Source organism: Pseudophryne corroboree, chromosome 7 (genome assembly GCF_028390025.1).
Source record: "Pseudophryne corroboree isolate aPseCor3 chromosome 7, aPseCor3.hap2, whole genome shotgun sequence".
Classification (NCBI taxonomy): domain Eukaryota; kingdom Metazoa; phylum Chordata; class Amphibia; order Anura; family Myobatrachidae; genus Pseudophryne; species Pseudophryne corroboree.
In genome coordinates this window covers 84,220,663-84,241,565 of record NC_086450.1, presented here as the reverse complement: position 1 = coordinate 84,241,565, position 20,903 = coordinate 84,220,663, and the positions used below count along the sequence as shown (strand labels likewise).

Here is a 20,903-nt window from a genome sequence, read left to right as displayed (position 1 = left end):
AAAATATAAAACACATATCAGCAACAAGAATGCACGTAGTAGAATCAAGGGGGCATCCGCAATCAGCCAATCACAAGCGGATCACCAGTGCATCATTATCATGTTTTTGGACCTGAATTCAAGCTCCTGCAAATAACACGGCTATATCTCCCTGTGATGGTCATCATCATCATCATCATTATTATTTGTAAGGCACCACAAACTCTCTGCAGCTCCAGAGTTGCACATCATATAAAGGTCTGCATGTGCTTGCAGCCAGGCAAACACACCCTTGCTGTACTTGGCCTCATCCAGCTGGTTCCTTCCCTCCCTAGTCTCGCCAGACACAAGCAGTGCCTGTTCCATGTAAATCTGCATGGGTGTATATGTATGTGGCCTGTTTTCCTGACTCATACCTAGAGATTTTACATATTGTGTTGTAGGTCTCAATCTGCATCGGCCTATATACGTGGTTGTATAAGTTATTGTGCCTTCCCTGACAGTTATGTATTTCATCATTAAACACTTTCAAAATGTGTCAAGTAAGGGCATCCACTATATGAAGGCAATGCATAGTTTTGAATTGATAGAGTCCATTGTCAACAACATACTTTCACTAGAAATGATGTATGTAAAAGAAAAATTTATTTTCTCACATGATATAGGCTAGTGCAAGCTCTGTGGACCCCCCAGCTTCTTACCATGGCAGGTAGAAAGTGTGGACATCATCCTCCTCAGACTGGGAGTGTGACGCATGGCTGTGACCTCATTACCAAGTGCTGCACGCCAAGTGTAACACTAACATGGGAGACCAACAGCCAGCAGCTTCACATGTAAGAAGTTGCTTCTCCTTTATGCCAGCGGCCTGCTCACCACGTGAGGGTGCTGCAGGGAGCATTACAATTACTGGATGAGTGACATTATGTAACTGATTCAGTGTTTTATGTGCTCCATAGCTCATACCTCCTCAAAGGGGTGCCAAGAGGTATGTGTGGTGGGGGTGGGGTGGGGGGGTGGGGAAGGGAATATGGATTACCCAGTCCACTGTATAGCCATGCCCCTTCAGAGAGGACACCCCTAGCACTCAGGCCAGTAAGAAGTCTTGCGTTGATGCCTCCCAACATTTAGAAGTGTGTAAGTATGTCCACCCGTGATCTCCATAAACTCTGATCAAATGGCGACCTTAGGTAAACCGTTACCCACTCTCATGTAAGCTCCACCACTTCCTGGTTCTGGTGGTCATGTGTTGCTACTTCCGTGTCAAACCTCTGATCCTCTAACGTTTCGGGTAATATTTCTGCCCTATTCTTAACCCCTACCCCTCCCTCTGGGGCAGGCATTCCCAACCTTGGTCCTCAAGGTACACTAACAGTGCAGGTTTTAGTGCTATCCAAGGTTCAGCAGAAATGGTTACATCAAAATAACTGAGGTACGATTTAAGTCATCTGTGCTCAAGCATGAATATCACTAAAACGTGGACTGTTAGTGTACCTTGAGGATCGAGAGTAGGAATGCCTGCTATAGAGTAACTCTAACCTCACCCCCCACAGCCTAACCCTTACCCTCCCGTCTGAACCTTAACCCTAATGTCACCATTCTGAGAATGCCCTGAAGTTTTCTGCTGGTATTTTAACTATGTCAACAATGTAACTGCCGACGTGTTGTCGACATGAGTCATAACAATGTTGACCTTTTCACTACATGCTCATGTACATGTACTGTAATGAAGTGTTCATATCAGGTCACCTTGTATCTTATCTCTATTTTTCTTTAAGCCAAGTTATTATTTTCCTAGAAAACTGCTCTTTTATTGCATTTAAACATCACCAGAGGTATTTGCCAAATATTGTGTAGAGATCTGACGTTTTATATTTAACGAGAGATCTTACATTTTAAGGATTATGTCGTCAAGTATGAGCTGACAGGAGCTATTCTCCTCAGCCTTTTATATTGAGCAGCAATCAATGTCCTTCATTTCTGTTAGTAAAAGCTCTTAAGAAATCTTTTCCAGTGGTATTAATCTCGTATCCAGAGCTACTCGCTCCTGATCTACCTGGCAGTAGCCTTCATTGCCAAAGGATTCTAATATGTTTAAGTCTCCTTTGAAGCTGTAGTGCTCCATCCATCACTGTTTTTAGTTCCTTTCTGGTGCGGTATATTTTGCTATTTGTCTTTCCTGAAAATAGAACGGCAATACAGTCATCCATTCATCATCTTTTCAATGTGTCTTCCAGTCTGTTTTCTTTGCTGTCTTTTCAATCTTAACTTGTCTGAATTGTTATTCATTTTATCTGTTCTCATGTGCATCTCAGTTTTTTTTTATTGCAATATATCATATCTCCTCTATTTTGTATCTTTTGTTTTTTTTTGTCTCTGTATAATCTTAGACTGCTATTCACGGGGGGAAGGCGTTTTATCTGAGAGCGGTGTAAACGAGCGGCGCAAAACTCATTTCATTTTTTTTTGTTTTCATTTTTGATTTCACATCCAGAGAGAGGCAGAAAGGTAATTCCATAATTTTTCAACACAGTCTGCAGATTTATTTTTATACTGCCTATCAGAAGGTGTACAGATATTGTAAAATCTTCTATTTTGAGCTGCGCTGTCGTGTTACATATACTGTCATTCAGATATATGCAGGATAGTTTATCACCTAGCGCCATCAACAAGTACTCCTATGACTATAAATGCAATGGAAAATATGTTATGAGTTGGATGAATATTTCTCATTTTTAAGGGCAGCGTTGTCCTTGTCATACAAAGACACGGACTCTTTTATCAGAATATCTTGCCTGAAAAAATATTATTATTGGAAGAATATATAAAGTGTTTTCCCTGAACTTATGCATTTCAGTCATCAATCAAGGGTGTGTGTACATGAATATATACAGAGCGATTACTCAGGTCCAAGCTTCAGGTGGATGTCAAAAATCCTGCAGTCCCAAAAGGGACTCATTCATTATATAAACAGCAAAGTCCGGTGTTACGGCCAAGAGCAGCCCTAAGCTGTCCTATCAGGATGCCGCGGACTGTCATGTGACCATTGGCATCCTGTCTGCGTGTATTTCATACTCAACCCGTCCTGTGTCACGAGGATAATACGCATTGGGAACTGGCACTGGAACGGGGTAAGTAATACAGAGGGAAGGGAAGGGGCAATATAAGGGCTTGGAGGTGGCAAGCATGGAGAGAAGGCAGCCTGGTGTGACCCAGTATATGCCGAGTCCAATTTACTGTTATATTATGACACACTATGGAAAACTCTGGTTGAAGAAAGGCTACGGGATTACATACTGTAGGAGACCTTGTGTTCATTCTAGCACCCTGCACCGCTCACAACCCGTGCAATTCCTATTTCCTGCCTGGGGTATTGCTCTCTGCTCTGGTGCTTCTAGCGCACTCTGGTCTGTATCTCGGTGCACACTCTAGTCTGTTTCTCTCCCAAGTTTCAGCATTATAAGATACTGGACGGTTGTGGCAGATGGTGTAAAATCAGTGGATGGCACAGGCTTTTGTTTATACATGCACGAACCCCATGCATTAGTTGAACAGGTAGAACCAGGCAGCAAATTCCACCTCTGCCCGCAACTACACCAGTATTATTCATAGTAAATTATTAATAGATATCAGATTAGCTTCCAGTTAGTGTGCTGTTGTATTTATATTAAATAATGCTGTCTAAATAGGATAAGAAATAGAAATTAGATACTAAGGAAGAAATAAAGTATCTTGTACAAAGGGTGTATTAAGAAAGGAGGGGGTCCACATGCAGCCTCCGTCTGGGTCCCCTCCTATCTAGCTTGTGGCATAAGTGAGTAGATTCTGGCGCTGTGCCTGAATCTACTGAGCATGCGTAGGACTCCATAATAATGGTGCGGCAACCATATTCACAGCAATATCTTTACTGTGCAGGCACAGATCACAGGGAAAATGGCCACCTGGTGATTTGTGCAGCGCTACCGATGCAGGACTCTGGAGAGACAACTATTGAAGAACATAGGAGAAGGGTGCCCGGTGAGGGCCTGCCTGGACCCAGGCACCTGTGTGCATTGCACACCCTGCACCCATTATAGATATGCTACTGTCCTGTACTGTACAGTGACGTGCGGTGAGGTAAATGGTTAGGGAGGCACTGGCTAGTATTAGAGATAGATTTACACACTCATACATGAGCCCGAGATACATGTGGGCATTATACACAGGTGCAGCAGTATATACTGCTGGAAAATTGAGTTGTGATCAGAGATGTGCGGACCAGATAAGCAGTGCCTCACCTGTCATACTTAAGAGGTTTGACTATAAGAATGATCAGAATATATTATAAATTCTTTGTATGTTTATATGCAAAACTCTGGAGTATACTGGAGAATGACCGGAGAGGCTCTGCCTTGCCTGATTGCAAGTCACTGGTACTGTATAGTATAAGGATATTAGAAATCACTGAGAAACCCTCATATGAAGTATGAATTTAGATTTATGTACCTAGATCAGTCATGTTTTAGAAAAATATGGTTTGTGTATTCAATGCATTGGCCAAAAGCCTATTGGTTGGGAGCCATCATTCTTTATAAATGACTACTCAGTGCATCTCCGTCTCATTTGCATACTGCAATCACCCGGCATTAGACAGAACGAGCCAGGAAAAAAGTGATGAGGCATAATAAGAAGGAAAAATAAATGAAAGGAGATGGTAAGACTGGACGCCTTTACTTCTGCTGTCCCAGGAGACACAACTGGTGCTATCAGCTGAAAAGCTCAGAATGCCAATAACAACAGGTAATGCCAATACTAACAGATACAGTGGGCCTGTTACCTACCCACCGAGGAAGCATCCACTTTATAGGCTGTACCCTTATATAAAGACCCAATGACATTACAGAGGCTATATCTAACCACTGCTCGTGAATTCAGATTTATATTGTCATGTCCTGGTTCCTAGTGAATTGGTGGCTACTCTCACTGTACTGTATATGTGAAGCACCACAGGGACAGGTCCATATTGACGCGTTTCATCCACCTGCATTCACCTCCGGGAACTCTCCCAGAGGGGTCAGAAGAAATGTAGACATGTATGTTCCCAACCATCCTGATTTAGGCAGGGCAGTACCAAATTGAGGGCTCTGTCCAGCTTTACCATTGCTTTTACATTGATATTTTTCCCCAGAGGGGGCATGGCCACGCCTCCTGTATTTGGCCATGCCCCCTCAGTACCCGGGTCCCGAGGATGTCTCAACAGTCCTGGAGGTAAGTCCCATCAGGGCTGTCTTTTCGTATGGGCTCAGTGGGCAGTTGCCCAAGGGCCCCAGGAGTTTAAGGGCCCTAGGCTGATAGCTGTGGGTCCCCTTTTTCTAGGGGTTCTGAAAATCAACCCTGGGAAACCAAAGATATCCAACTTCAAAGCAGTGGTCCCCATCTGAGCCTGTTATTACTCTTTACAGCCAGATATCTCTGGTTCTGTCTGACTAAGAGTTTTTCTGACGGTTTCCTCCAAAAGCTGTCCACTTTTAGCTTGTCTCTATTATGCCCAGAACCAGAGATATTAGCCTTCCAGCAGCTGGTCCCTGCTCCAGCTCCACCTGCCTGGTATGCAGTTTTATATTTTCGTTGGTGGATTGCTCTGGCTCCTGAACTCTGATCACCAGGTCCCCAGAACCTCCTGAAAGGTGGCACTCTCTAGTTATTTATCCCAATGAAAGCCAAGAAATTTCCAGGAACTGGAGATATCTGCAGTCAAGCATGCTGCCCTCCCACCGGAAAATGAGTAATATTAAGCTCACTCCACTATCCACTCCTCCCCTGCGTATTAAACACCCCCCTGCTACCCTGGAAGTCATGTAACGGGGACCTTTCATTTAGCCCAATGCCCCCTTCTACAGTTTAGTGTTCTCCCTCCCGCCACATCTCCCACCATCTATGCAGTGAAGGAGTAATTAGCAGAAATTAGTGCACCAGTTCCTACATGCTGAGTGGAAGATAGAACACCCCCTACCGCCCGCTGATAGCTCCTCCCACCCCTGCCGCTGGAGGATGGGTAGGGGCCTCAGTGCATTGCTTTTCCCAGGGGCCTACACTGCTGTTAAGACAGCCCTGAGTCCCATTTATCTCAGGACTATTCTGCATAGTGTGCGAGTATTCAGATGGAAGGGAACAGAACAGGGGTTGCCCTGTGCATCAGACATGGTTGTCATGTCCAACATATGTTAAAGAGGAATAAATAGTAAGATGGCTTCACTCAAAATGACGGTGGCACTCAGGGACTTGGTAATTCAGTAATAAAACAGGACTCCAACACAGTTTCCAACATTTCGGTTTATTCCTAAACCGTATTCATTACAGGTGATCATCAGAGACAAAGGTGGTCATTCCGAGTTGATCGCTCGCTAGCTGCTTTTAGCAGCATTGCATACGCTAAGCCGCCGCCCTCTGGGAGTGTATCTTAGCTTAGCAGAATTGCGAACGAAAGATTAGCAAAATTGCTACTAAAAAAATTAATGCAGTTTCTGAGTAGCTCCAGACCTACTCCTAGATTGCAATCACCTCAGTCCGTTTAGTTCCTGGTTTGACGTCACAAACACGCCCTGCGTTTGGCCAGCCACTCCCCCGTTTCTCCAGCCACTCCTGCATTTTTACCTGGCACGCCTGCGTTTTTTAGCACACTCCCTGAAAACGGCCAGATTCCGCCCAGAAACACCCACTTCCTGTCAATCACACTACGATCACTGGAGCGATGAAAAAACGTCGCTCGAGCTTATGTAAATCTACAAAGTTTTGTGTGAAAGTACTTAGCGCATGCGCGCTGCGTACCATACGCATGCGCATTTTTGCAGTTTTTTCACTTAATCGCTGCACTGCGAAAATCGGCAGCGAGCGATCAACTCGGAATGACCACCAAAGAGAAAATACACCATTGTACACCTTTAAAGCATAACCCATGAGGGTGGACAATATATAGCGTATAGGCTATAAACCATATAGGAAACCTTTAATAACAGGCTATATATTCTGCCATTTCTTAATAAGATAAAGCAACCCACACTCTACACAGACTTTAACAATAACAAAAAACTGGTACTTTTATGCAGGAGAAATTTCCCAGCTTGATGCTGTGACATCCGCTTTCCAATTTCCCTTACGGCACTAACAACACTGGCTGTAAGCCCTGCTGCTGCGTTTTCCCTTTAGTTGAGCATCAAGCTAATAGCTGCCCAGCATGGTGCACAGACTGCAGAGGAGAAGAGTCGCTGACATCAATACGTTCCCTACGGAAATCCTGGTAGGAAGTGACTGCGGAGAGGTTTGTAGCACTTAGACTTGGCTTATCTCGGAATGGGGGCATTAGTGACCCCCCGTCTGCTCTGCCCTATCATCTGCCCTCTCTGCAACTAACACTAACGTTTTCTACCTTTATTACGCAGTTCATGGACATTAATCAAAGCATTGTGACAGGGAGCGCGTTCTACCACTGTAACACAAATATTCCATTGCTACTGCCTTTTAAAAAGGACGTTACCCTTATAATGAAGTAGCAAAATAATAGCTATAAATATTGCTGTTTGACTTGTCCTGTAGATCATAAATTAGATCTGTTTATAATATAATATTTTGTACAGTAACTCTAAGTTATATTTATTTTATATTCCTTTACACTTGAGTCCCATGGAAATGACACTTATCTTACACACAAATCTGCACTGAAAAATAGATTTCATTATAAACAAAACTAAAAAGTTTTCTGTACTGTGCTTTTCCTGTGCAAATATATAAAGTAGCAGCACAAAAGCCATCACACCAGTAAAACATCCACTGTCACTACCTGCAGCAGGCATGAAGCAGGCAGTTTCTTCTTGGCACCGTATTGGTAAATCAACAGACAGTGTCTAAGGCTGGGTACACATAAGAACGATGTGTTCTCGGACCTATATGCCACCTTACGGGCCAAAATGCCAGCTGATGGACCAACATATTGTACAGTGTGTACACACTACACGATGCAGTGGTATGACGGGACAATGTAAAATGCCAGCAGGGGCATTGGGAGGAGGGGTACTAATTACCCGAACCCACCCCACCTTACCTGGCAGCATCAGCTCTAGCTCTTCTCAGTCTAGCCTACGCTGCTGTGTTCTGGGCTGCAGTGTGGCCATGGAGGCGCTTAGTTTTTTCCTGTATTTTTATTCTAAGGATGCATGGCCACGCCTCCTGTGATTACACCACGCCCCCTGAAAAGTACCTGGGCACAGCCAGGCTCTATACTGCCCTGGCCATCGTTAACGATGTCTTCTGATTAACTGTGCAGCACGTCAAAACCTTAAGATATCGTTAATGACCCGCGGGAGCGCGCAGTGGTAGGGACACACTGTACAATAATAAGATTTTAAACCTACCGGTAAATCTTTTTCTCCTAGTCCGTAGAGGATGCTGAGGACTCCGCAAGGACCATGGGGTATAGACGGGCTCCGCAGGAGACATGGGCACTATAAAGAACTTTAGAATGGGTGTGCACTGGCTCCTCCCTCTATGCCCCTCCTCCAGACCTCAGTTAGAGAAACTGTACCCAGAGGAGACGGACAGTACGAGGAAAGGATTTTTGTTAATCCAAGGGCAAGATTCATACCAGCCCACACCATCCACACCGTATAACCTGGAATATACGCAACCAGTTAACAGTATGAACAAAACAGTATCAGCCAACGACTGATCTTAACTGTAACATAACCCTTATGTAAGCAATAACTATATAAAAGTCATGCAGAAATATGTCCGCACTGGGACGGGCGCCCAGCATCCTCTACGGACTAGGAGAAAAAGATTTACCGGTAGGTTTAAAATCTTATTTTCTCTTACGTCCTAGAGGATGCTGGGGACTCCGTTGGACCATGGGGATTATACCAAAGCTCCAAACCGGGCGGGAGAGTGCGGATGACTCTGCAGCACCGATTGAGCAAACATGAGGTCCTCCTCAGCCAGGGTATCAAACTTGTAGAATTTTGCAAAAGTGTTTGAACCCCATAAAGTAGCTGCTCGGCAAAGCTGTAAGGCCGAGACGCCTCGGGCAGCCGCCCAAGAAGAGCCCACCTTCCTAGTGGAATGGGCCTTTACTGAATTTGGTAACGGCAATCCAGCCGTAGAATGAGCCTGCTGAATCGTGTTACAGATCCAGCGAGCAATAGTCTACTTAGAAGCAGGAGTGCCAACCTTGTTGGCTGCATACAGGACAAACAGTGCCTCTGTTTTCCTAACCCGAGCCGTCCTGGCCACAGGCACCACAATAGGTTGGTTCATATGAAACGATGACACCACCTTAGGCAAAAATTGAGGACGAGTCCTCAACTCTGCTCTATCCTCATGGAAAATGAGATAGGGGCTCTTATGAGATAAGGCCGCCAATTCGGACACCCGCCTTGCAGATGCCAAGGCCAACAACATGACCACTTTCCAAGTGAGAAATTCAACTGTTTGAAGAGGTTCAAACCAGTGAGATTTTAGGAACTGTAACACCACGTTAAGGTCCCATGGTGCCACTGGGGGCACAAAAGGAGGCTGGATGTGTAGCACTCCCTTTACAAAAGTTTGGACTTCTGGGAGAGAAGCCAATTCCTTCTGGAAGAATATAGATAGGGTCGAAATCTGTACCTTAATGGAGCCTAACTTTAGGCCCATATCCACTGCTGTCTGTAGAAAGTGGAGAAAACGGCCCAAGTGGAAATCTTCCGTAGGAGCATTCTTGGCTTCACACCAAGATACATACTTCCTCCAGATACGGTGATAATGTTTCGCCGTCACTTCCTTCCTAGCCTTTATCAGAGTAGGGATGACTTCTTCCGGAATACCCTTCGCCGCTAGGATTCGGTGTTCAACCGCCATGCCGTCAAACGTAACCGCGGTTGTCTTGGAACACGCAGGGTCCCTGCTGCAACAGGTCCTCCCTGAGAGGAAGAGGCCACGGATCTTCTGTGAGCATCTCCTGAAGATCTGAATACCAGGCCCTTCGAGGCCAATCTGGAACAATGAGTATTGTCTGTACTCTTTTTCGTCTTATGATTCTCAATATTTTTGAGATGAAAGGAAGAGGAGGGAACACATAGACCGACTGAAACACCCATGGTGTCACCAGAGCGTCCACCGCTACTGCCTGAGGGTCCCTTGACCTGGCACAATACCTCCGCAGCTTCTTGTTGAGGCGTGATGCCATCATGTCTATTTGAGGAAGTCCCTAAAGACTTGTTATCTCTGCAAAGACTTCTTGATGAAGTCCCCACTCTCCTGGATGGAGATCGTGTCTGCTGGGGAAGTCTGCTTCCCAGTTGTCCACTCCCGGAATGAATACCGCTGACAGAGTGCTTACGTGATTTTCTGCCCAGCACAGAATCCTGGTGGCTTCCGCCATTGCCACTCTGCTCCTTGTCCCGCCTTGGCGGTTTACATGAGCCACGGCTGTGACGTTGTCTGATTGAATCAGAACCGGTAGGTCGCGAAGAAGATTATCCGCTTGTCGTAGGCCGTTGTATATGGCCCTTAATTCCAGTATGTTGATGTGTAGACAAGCCTCCTGGCTTGACCACAGGCCCTGAAAATTCCTTCCTTGTGTGACTGCTTCCCATCCTCGGAGGCTCGCGTCCGTGGTCACCAGAACCCAGTCCTGAATGCCGAACCTGCGACCTTCTAGAAGGTGAGCACTCTGCAGCCACCACAGGAGAGACACCCTGGCCCTGGGGGACAGGGTTATTTTCTGATGTATTTGAAGTTGGGACCCGGACCACTTGTCCAGAAGGTTCCACTGAAAAGTCCTCGCATGAAACCTGCCGAAGGGGATGGCCTCGTAGGTCGCGACCATTTGCCCCAGTACTCGAGTGCATTGATGGACTGACACTCTTTTTGGTTTTAACAGGTCTCTGACCATGTTCTGGAGTTCCTGGGCTTTTTCCATCGGGAAAAAACCCTTTTTTGTTCTGTGTCCAGAATCATGCCTAAGAAAGACAGCCGAGTTGTTGGAACCAACTGTGACTTTGGTAGATTTAGGATCCAGACATGTTGCTGCAGCACTCTCATGGAGAGCGACACGCTTTTCTGCAACTGTTCCTTTGATCTCGCTTTTATCAGGAAATCGTTCAAGTACGGGATAATTGTGACTCCCTGCCTGCGCAGGAGTACCATCATTTCCGCCATTACCATGGTGAAAACCCTCGGGGCCGCGGAAAGCCCAAACGGCAACGTCTGAAATTGGTAATGCCAGTCCTGTACAGCGAATCTCAGGTACGCCTGATGAGGAGGATAAATGGGGACATGAAGGTATGCATCCTTTATGTCTAGTGACACCATAAAATCCCCCCCTTCCAGGCTGGAGATCACTGCCCTGAGCGATTCCATCTTGAACTTGAACCTTTTTAAGTACAGGTTCAGGGATTTTAAGTTTAGAATGGGTCTGACGGAGTCATCCGGTTTCGGGACCACAAATAGGGTTGAATAGTACCCTTTTCCCTGTTGTATTAAGGGAACCTTGATAATCACTTGCTGTAGACACAGCTTTTGAATGGCAGCTAAAACTATCTCCCTCTCTGGGGGAGACGTTGGTAAAGCCGATTTGAAGAATTGGCGGGGAGGCACGTCTTCGAATTCCAACTTGTAGCCTTGGGATACAATTTCCATCGCCCAAGGATCCACGTCTGACAGAACCCAGACCTGGCTGAAGAGTCGAAGACGTGCCCCCACCGGTGCGGACTCCCTCAGTGGAGCCCCAGCGTCATGCGGTGGATTTAGTAGAAGCCGGGGAGGACTTCTGCTCCTGGGAACTAGCCGTAGCAGGCAGTCTTTTCCCTCTACCCTTACCTCTGGCGAGGAAGGAAGAGCCCCGACCTCTTCTGGACTTATGCGACCGAAAGGACTGCATCTGATACTGTGGCGTTTTCTTTTGCTGTGGGGGAACATAAGGCAAAAAAGTAGATTTACCCGCAGTAGCTGTGGAAACCAGGTCCGCGAGACCTTCCCCAAATAAAACCTCACCCTTGTAAGGTAAAACTTCCATATGCCTCTTTGAGTCGGCATCACCCGTCCACTGGCGGGTCCACAGTGCTCGCCTAGCAGAAATCGCCATGGCGTTGGCCCTTGAACCTAGTAGGCCGACGTCTCTCTGAGCGTCCCTCATATATAAGACTGCGTCTTTGATGTGACCTAAGGTCAATAAAATGGTATCCCTATCTATGGTATTAATATCAGCTGACAACGACAAGGTATCTGTCCAAGCTGCTACCGCACTACAAACCCAAGCCGATGCTATTGACGGTCTGAGCAAGGCACCCGTATGTGTATAAATTGATTTTAAAGTCGTTTCCTGTCTACGATCAGCAGGATCCTTGAGGGCTGTCAGCTCATGAGATGGGGGAAATGTCACCTCAGGTTTCTTTTCCTTAAACATGTGTACCCTCGTGTCAGGGACAGAGGGGTCATCTGTGATATGCAAAACATCTTTTATTACAATAATCATATAATGAATACTTTTTGCCACCCTTGCGTGTAACCTCGCATCATCGTAGTCGACACTGGAGTCAGAATCCGTGTCGGTATCAGTGTCTGCTATTTGGGATAGGGGACGTTTTTGAGACCCTGAAGGGCCCTGTGACACAGTCAAAGCCATGGATTGACTCCCTGCTTTTTCCCTAGACTCTGCTTTGTCCATCCTTTTATGTTGTCACATTTGCATTTAAAACATTCCACATGTCCAACCAATCAGGTGTCGGCGTTGCCGACGGAGACACCACAATCATCTGCTCGACCTCCTCCTTAGAAGAGCCTTCCGCTTCAGACATGCCGACACACTCGTACCGACACCCCCACACACACAGGGATATTTATATGGAGACAGATCCCCAATAAGGCCCTTTGGAGAGACAGAGAGAGAGTATGCCAGCACACACCCAGCACCAACTGACACTGGAAAACCAATTCCCAGATAAATAGCGCTTTTATATAATTATGTGCATATAATACACCCACTGCGCCTTACAAGTGCCCCCCCCCCCCCCTCTTTTCTGCCCTGTGTCACCGTGTTCAGCCGGGGAGAGTCCGGAGAGCCAGCTTCTCTGCAGTGTCTGTGGAGAAAATGGCGCTGGTTAGTGCTGAGGGATCAAGCTCCGCCCCCTCAGTGGCGGGCTTCGGTCCCACTCGATTTTTTAAATACTGGCAGGGGATTTACTATATACAGCCCTCGGAGCCTATATATTCATTTTAGCGTGTCCTAGAGGTTTAAAATTGCTGCCCAGGGCGCCCCCCCCCCCTGCGCCCTGCACCCATCAGTGCCTGACGTGTGTGTTGTGTGTGGGAGCTGCGCGTTACCTCAGAGAAGATCTGAAGTCTTCTGCCGCCTTTGAAGTCTTCTTTCCTCTTATACTCACCCGGCTTCTATCTTCCGGCTCTGTGAGGAGAACGGCGGCGCGGCTCTGGGACGAACGGCGAGGGGAGACCTGCGTTCCGACTCCCTCTGGATCTAATGGTGTCCAGTAGCCTAAGAAGCAGAGCCTATCATTTAAGTAGGTCTGCTTCTCTCTACTCAGTCCCACGATGCAGGGAGCCTGTTGCCAACAGTGCTCCCTGAAAATAAAAAACCTAACAAAATTATTTTTTCAGAGAAACTCAGGAGAGCTCCCTGTAATGCACCCAGTCTCCTCTGGGCACAGGATCTAACTGAGGTCTGGAGGAGGGGCATACAGGGAGGAGCCAGTGCACACCCAAAGTTTTTTATAGTACCCATGTCTCCTGCGGAGCCCGTCTATACCCCATGGTCCTTACGGAGTCCCCAGCATACTCTAGGACGTCAGAGAAATGCATTTGCCCGGAAATGACAAATCGTGGCAATATCATTGTACTGGGTACGTGGCCTAACAGTATACCTAATAGGAAATGATAGAAGCTTCATGGTGGACCTATATATAACGTATACATATATAGGGGAGGATGCAAGGCTGCACGCTAGTTGGCCACACTGCGTGTGCAGAAATAAATGCATACAGTATATATGTGTCCACATCTCCCCTATCCATCACCTAGTGGAAGTACAGGTGTGTCCTCACACACCTAGCCCCAATACGTCATATGGCAAGAGACGCCCGACACAAAAGAGCCACTCCGAGAGGTGCCGGCCTTTTCTTTACATGTTGCATCTTATCTACACAGATGCGGCAAAAGACCACTCATCAGTGTACCATACATGCTGGCTGCAACTGTAACTGCACTGGAATTAGTTTTGACCATGTAGAAACTTGAACAACAGAACCTGGCATAAGAAAAAGCTGTGGCTGCCGAATCATAGCACTTCATACCATGGCCGCAACTAGGGGGGCTAAGGGGGCATGTGCCCCGGGTGCAGAATCTGAGAGGGTGCAGAGATGGGTACTCTGCCTCCCCTCCTTTTTCTCAGCCCTTCTGCCAGATCCAAGAACCCTCGCTGCAGGTACCCGGTCCGTAGCATCACCAATGTGGACTCCTGGGAAACTCCCCCCCTCCCCGGCAACTAGAACGCTAATGAATGAGGCAGGGGCGGTGACCATGAACTCTCCAGCTGCCCCCTTACATTTCCTAAGCATTGTCCATGGCCGCCCACACACTGCTGTGCCTGTATAAGCGCTGTCTGCCCACCCACAGGCCTGTTCCCCAGCGCCTCACCCTTCCCGCAGCTCCACCAGATGAGGACAGGATCCTAAGGGGCTACTTATTGCCAGGTCCCAGACAGAGCCCTTGGTGCAGATCCCCTACTCCTCAGTACCACCAATGTGGACTACTGGGAAAAAACCCACCCCAGCAACTAGAACACTTATGAATGGGGCGGGGGTGGCCATTCACACACTCCTGTGCCTGTGTAATCTATATCTGCCCCTGGCCCTAATGCTCAGCGCCTCCCCCTTCCTGCATAGCAGCTCCGCTAGAAAAGGAAAGTGTGAAAGGAAGCAGCAGCAGATGATAATTAGTCTGAGGTGAGGTCTCTATATGCCAGGACAGCTGCTGCCTCTCAAAGAGTTGTCCTAGGTCCCGACTGGCATGCAGGGCTTTGTAGTCCTGAAACATTTGGCCAGTTGGAGTCACCCCCCAGTGTGTGTGATACAGTGATTGCATGGCTTATATCAGGTATATAACACCTGCCAGTCCTAGGGACTCCTCTCTGCAGCCAGGATAACCCACATTGTGTGTCCCCCTACACAGAAAGTTGGTACTCCTCCTCTTTAATTGGCCCTAGGTCCTGACTGGCATGCTAGTCTTTGTAGTCCTACAGCAGTTGGCCAGTCAGAGTCCCCCACAATACTGTATCTGAGGTGCATGTTAGTTTTCTTGTGTTCCTATCCATTTTCCTAGGGAATGTGTGCTGGATGCACCCTGACGGTGCTGTTTGTGACTTTGTCAAATGTTTATTACTGTGTTTTTGACATGGTTCCAAAGTGTGTGTTTATGTGCATAGGGGGCGCCAAATTACTGCTTCGCCCCAGGCGCCAAAAATCCTAGTTTCGGCCCTGTTTAACTTTATATACAGATTCAGACTCATTCGCACACAGCTGTACACACGTCACACATCAGTTGATCAGTCTAGCAAAGTCATTTTATTGCTTCCAGTTATTTTAGATGTGCAAATAAAACCCATGTTCTGAGCACCCAGCACAGCAGAGTCTCCTAGGGACCTGGCGCGTCTGTGTGGCCCAGCTGAGGCCACAGTGTATGAGGGCACATCTGTAGCTGTCATCATGTGCAGCGCACATCTGCACCAGCCCTGTAGCTGGTGCAGGAGATCTGTCCAAAATCAAACAGATCTTTGTTTATTCCATGCAATTCCATATACACTCCCACAACACGCTCTCAGAACACTTAGCAGTCTGAGGATGCAGCCTCGGATCACCATTGCGACCATTCATGATGGTTACAGGCACCGGACAGCTTGCGCAAGCTGAAGCTTACCCAGGCTGGCCGGCGGATCCGGATACTGGGGTCCAGGAAGTCTGTGTCCAACAACACAATTCCCGGAACCGACACGCCTTCAAAATGCCGTTTTGAAGAACGGTGCCGTGGCCGCCGCCATTCCGCCCTCCAAGCGACGCAGCTTTTCTCTTGACAGTGGGCTGCAAGCAATATCGTAAAACCTGGTCTGCACATGCGCATAACGAGTCTTGTGCCTGTGCAGACCCCCAAACATTGTATTTATACACAAACCATTCGGTTTGCATACATATATGAATCAGGCCCTTAGTTGCTAATGCTTGGCTGCAGAGCATGCACAGTGCTAAAAGTCACACGATCCATCTGCAAAATGCTCTTGCATGCAATGCTGCATCATTCCCAAAGAATGCAGCTGCAAGCTGGATCACAGATGAATAAAAGCAGAATTATCTAATAGTCCGCCATGACTTACCTCATACAGAGGCATACAAATGTTGTCAATCCATTCCAGTTGCAATCTAGGAAGCTCGTCTTTCCTGTTACGGTCAAAAATAGCCTGTTGAGTGAAACAGAGATATATTAACATATTTTATACTTTGATGGACAGATCCTCAAGAGTGAATTGGCAGCATCTTACTTATAACAAGTCAGACATATGAACTTTGCTTTATTACAGCTGCAGATCCCAGTCATATTCTGGTGCTATTGATATTGCTATGCAATCTGATAACTTTTGTGCTGCAATGCTCTAATTGGTTAATTCTAGTCCTGTGCATCTTAACATCGCCGTAAATACGACAGATTAACATAAATAAAGAAAGTAAGACTTTTGAATTGAGAAGCAAGTTTGAGAAACCGTGTTAGGTTGAATACTATAGCAACAGGGTTTTTTTTTTATATGTAAGCATTGTCCCAATATAACACCATAAAACCTGTACCTTTGCTACTCATCTTCCATCAATAGAACAGCTTGGCATTTTTGTCTCTGGCACTAAATGACGTCAATGCTCTTTCTGTCGGTAACATGTAGTTTGGATTATGCACACATGTAAGATTCAAGGGCCCCATACACTACCCGCGACATGTCCGTCTGACATGTCGCAGGCAATCACCCCCAGCAGCCTCCCGGGGGGCAGGATCGCCCAAGATACATTGTATGCTGTCATTTTGCATACAATGTATCTTGGGCGGTCCTGGACGATCCCAGCCATGCCTGCAGGGTCGGACCAGACTGAATGTGCAGCACATTCAATCTGGAGGATCCGATCCGATGCTCACAGGGGCCGCGCATCGGATTGGAAACACCTCCAAGATGCCCGATTTCATCCGATATATTGGGCCGAATGCCCGAAATCAGATGAAATCTGGCATTATCGTTCTAGTGTATGGGGCCCTTTACACAGTGTTTCAAATGAAAATAGTTTATGACTGTGTTTGTGTGGTAGTTGAGGCATATTACTCTACACCAGGGGTGGGGAACCTTTGGCTCTCCAGCTGTTGTTGAACTACACATCCCAGCATGCCCTGCAACAGTTTTAGCAGGGTGGTCTTCAGGTTGCCGAATGTCGGGATCCCGGCGCACAGTATACCAGCGCCGGAATTCCGACGCCCGGCATACGACAGATATTCTCCCTCGTGTGGGTCCACGACCCCCCTGGAGGGAGAATAAATAGCGTGGCGCGCGGCGAGCGTAGCGAGCCCGCAAGGGGCTCTTTTGCGCTCGTTACGCTGTCGGTATGCCGGTGGTCGGGCTCCCTGCGCCGGTATGCTGGTCGCCGGGAGCCCGGCCGCCGGCATACCATACTACACCCTTTTAGCATGGCCAAATAGCAAAACTGTAGAAAGGCATGCTGATATGTGTAGTTCAACAACAGCTGGAGGGCCAAAGGTCCCTCACCCCTGCTCTACACACTGTAGACGTCCCACCAATTACCCCACTGACGGGCACTGCAGACAGACATTTTTAGCCACAGTATGAGGAAAAGGAGATTTATGGTAGACTTACCATAGTTAAATCTCTTTCTGCGAGGTACACTGGGTTCCACAGGGAATACATCGGGGTGTAGAGATGGATCTTGATCCAGAGGCACCAACAGGCTAAAGCTTTAGACTCTTCCAGGATGCATTGCGGGGTCTCCTCTATATAACCCCGCCTCCAGGGACTGTGAGCTCAGTTTTAGTTAACCAATGCAGAAGGAGGTAAAAGAGAAGGCAGATGTTAGTCACATAGAACCACGCTCTCACGACAGGAGAAGGGACTAGCGGCTAATGCCATGCAAACCCAAAGAAGCTAAGTGCGTCAGGGTGGGCGCCCTGTGGAACCCAGTCTACCTCGCAGAAAGAGATTTAACTATGGTAAGTCTACCATAAATCTTCTTTTCTGCAGTGGGGTACCCTGTGTTCCACAGGGAGTACATCGGGGATGTCCTAAAGCAGTTCCTCAAGGGAGGGGGCGCACCTTAACGGGTATGAGAACCCAGCATCCAAAGGAAGCATCCTGGGAGGCAGAAGTATCAAAGGCGTTCACTGAGGACCACGTAGCCGCCTTGCACAATTTGTTCGGCGGACGCGCCACGGCGGGCCGCACAAGAAGGTCCAACAGACCGAGTAGAATGAGGCTTAATAGCAGGAACCGGGAGTCCAGCGTGCGCATAAGCCTGTGCAATCACCATTCTAATCCATCTGGCCAAGGTCTGCTTATTCGAAACCAGAAAGTACAAAAAGGGTATCTGACCTCCTGATAGAGGCAGTCCTCTCCAAATAAACACGGAGAGCCCTTACCACTTCCAAAGACCGCTCTTTGGAGGACAAGTCAGAAGAGATGAAGGCCGGAACCACAATCTCTTGGTTAAGGTGAAAAGATGACGAGTTCGGAGAACTACACGGTCACGATGAAATATCAAACAGGGTGGACGACAGGACAAAGCACCCAAGTACGATACCCTACTGGCAGATGCAATAGCCAATAAGAAAAGGACCTTGGCTGTGAGCCACTTAAGGTCCACTGACTCAAGAGGTTCAAATGGAGACTCTTGCAGGGCATTCAGGACAACAGACAGTTCCCATGGAGCCACAGGAGGGACATAGGGAGGCTGAATCCACAGTATGCCCTGAGTGTATGAACGTCACATAGAATGTATGAACGTCACGAATAGACGCAAGTTTTCTCTGAAACCACACCAACAAGGCAGATATGTGAACTTTGAGGGAGGCCAGACGAAGTCCTAAATCCAGGCCTTGCTGCAAAAAAGCCAGAAGTCTTGATGTACTAAACTTGTAAGCATTGTAATTCTTAGCAGCACACCAGGTGAAGTAAGAATTCCCGACCTGATAATAAATATGTGCAGAAGCCGGTTTGCGGGCCTTTAGCATAGTGTGAATAACCGCCTCGGAGAATCCTTTGGCCCTCAGGAGTGAAGCTTCAAGAGACACGCTGTCAAAGCCAGTCTGGCCAGGTCCAGGTAAACACAAGGGCCCTGAATGAGGAGGTCTGTGCGTTGAGGAAGTAGAAGAGGACGCTCTATCGATAGACCCTGTAGGTCTGAGAACCAATGCCGTCTGGGCCACGCTGGAGTGACTAGAAGCAGTATTCATCCTTCTTGCTTGAACTTACGTAGTACCCTGGGCAGAAGTGACACTGGAGGGAACACGTAGGGCAGCCGATAGCTCCATGGAATTGCCAGTGCGTCCATGAACACTTCTTGAGGATCTCTTGTTCTTGATCCGAAGACCGGAACTTTGTGATTGTGTCGTGAGGCACTTGTCCACTAGGAGTTGAAAGACTTCCTGATGAAAACTCCACTCTCCAGCGTGTACGTCCTGACGACTGAGGAAATCCGCTTCCCAGTTGAGGACTCCCGGAATGAACACTGACAATATTGCTGGCAGATGGCGTTCCGCCCAACGAAGGATTTTTGACACTTCCATCATTGCCATGCGGCTTCGAGTGCCGCCTTGATGGTTTATGTATGCCACCATGGTGGCGTTGTCTGATTGTATTTAAACAGGCCTGTTCTGTATCAGAGGCAGGGCAAGAGTCAAAGCATTGAACACTGCCCGCAATTCCACAATGTTTATCGGGAGGAGAGATTTTATCCTTGGTCCACCGACCTCGGAGAGAGTGTTGCTCTAACACCGCGCCCCAACCCCGCAGACTGGCGTCCGTAGTCAGTAGGACCCAGTTGGGGATCCAGAAGGGACGGCCCCTGCTCAACTGTTCCTGTAGCCACCAGCTCAGTGACAGTTGAACCTCCGGAGTCAAGGAGATCATTTGAGACCTGGGGGTAAATTTACTAAAATGGGAGTTCTATTTAAAATGGGATGTTGCCCATAGCAACCAATCAGATTCTACTTCTCATTTATCTAGCATCTTGTAGAAGATAATACCTGGAACCTGTTGGTTGCTATGGGCAACATCCCATCTTAAATAGAACTCTCATCTTAGTAAAGTTACCCACTGATCCGATGAGTCATGCCTTCCCACTTGGAAAGGGTTAACCTCTGCAGAGGGCGGGAATGAAATACTCTACCATGTCGAAAGACGACACCAGGAGGTCTAGTACTTGCATCGCCGAGTGTATCGACACTCTTGGGCGAGAGAGGAAGTATCTTATCCTGTCCTGAAGTTTCAGGACTTTCTCTGGAGACAGAAACAGTCTTTGGCTGAGTGTCCAGCAGTGCCCCCAGGTGCACCATGCTCCAAGCAGGGAGCAGTGAGGACTTCTGACAAGCCACCCGTGGGCTTGTAGGAAGTTTACCGTCAGTTGTAGATGATAGAGGAGGACATCTTGGGAGTTCCCCAGGATCAACAAGTCGTCCAGATGCGGCAGGATCGTGATTCCCTGACGACGCAGATGGCCATAACCTTGGTGAAGATCCAAGGGGCCATGGCTAGTCCAAATGGCAGAGCTTGGAACTGATAATGAAGGTTGCCAATAGCAAACCACAGATATTGCTGATGCGATATGGCAATAGGTATATATAGATAGGCATCTTGTATATCCAGGGATACC

General features: G+C 47.5%; 1 protein-coding gene across 3 annotated transcripts in view; it reads right to left on the bottom strand.

The window, feature by feature from the left end:
- PDE11A (phosphodiesterase 11A) overlaps positions 1-20,903 on the bottom strand; it is a 1,092,065-nt gene that overhangs the window by 30,557 nt on the left and 1,040,605 nt on the right. For all 3 annotated transcript variants that reach the window (XM_063933388.1, XM_063933389.1, XM_063933391.1), the window contains one exon: positions 16,364-16,447. In XM_063933388.1, the coding sequence (XP_063789458.1) occupies positions 16,364-16,447 (84 nt within the window). The remainder of the gene's footprint in view (positions 1-16,363; positions 16,448-20,903) is intronic.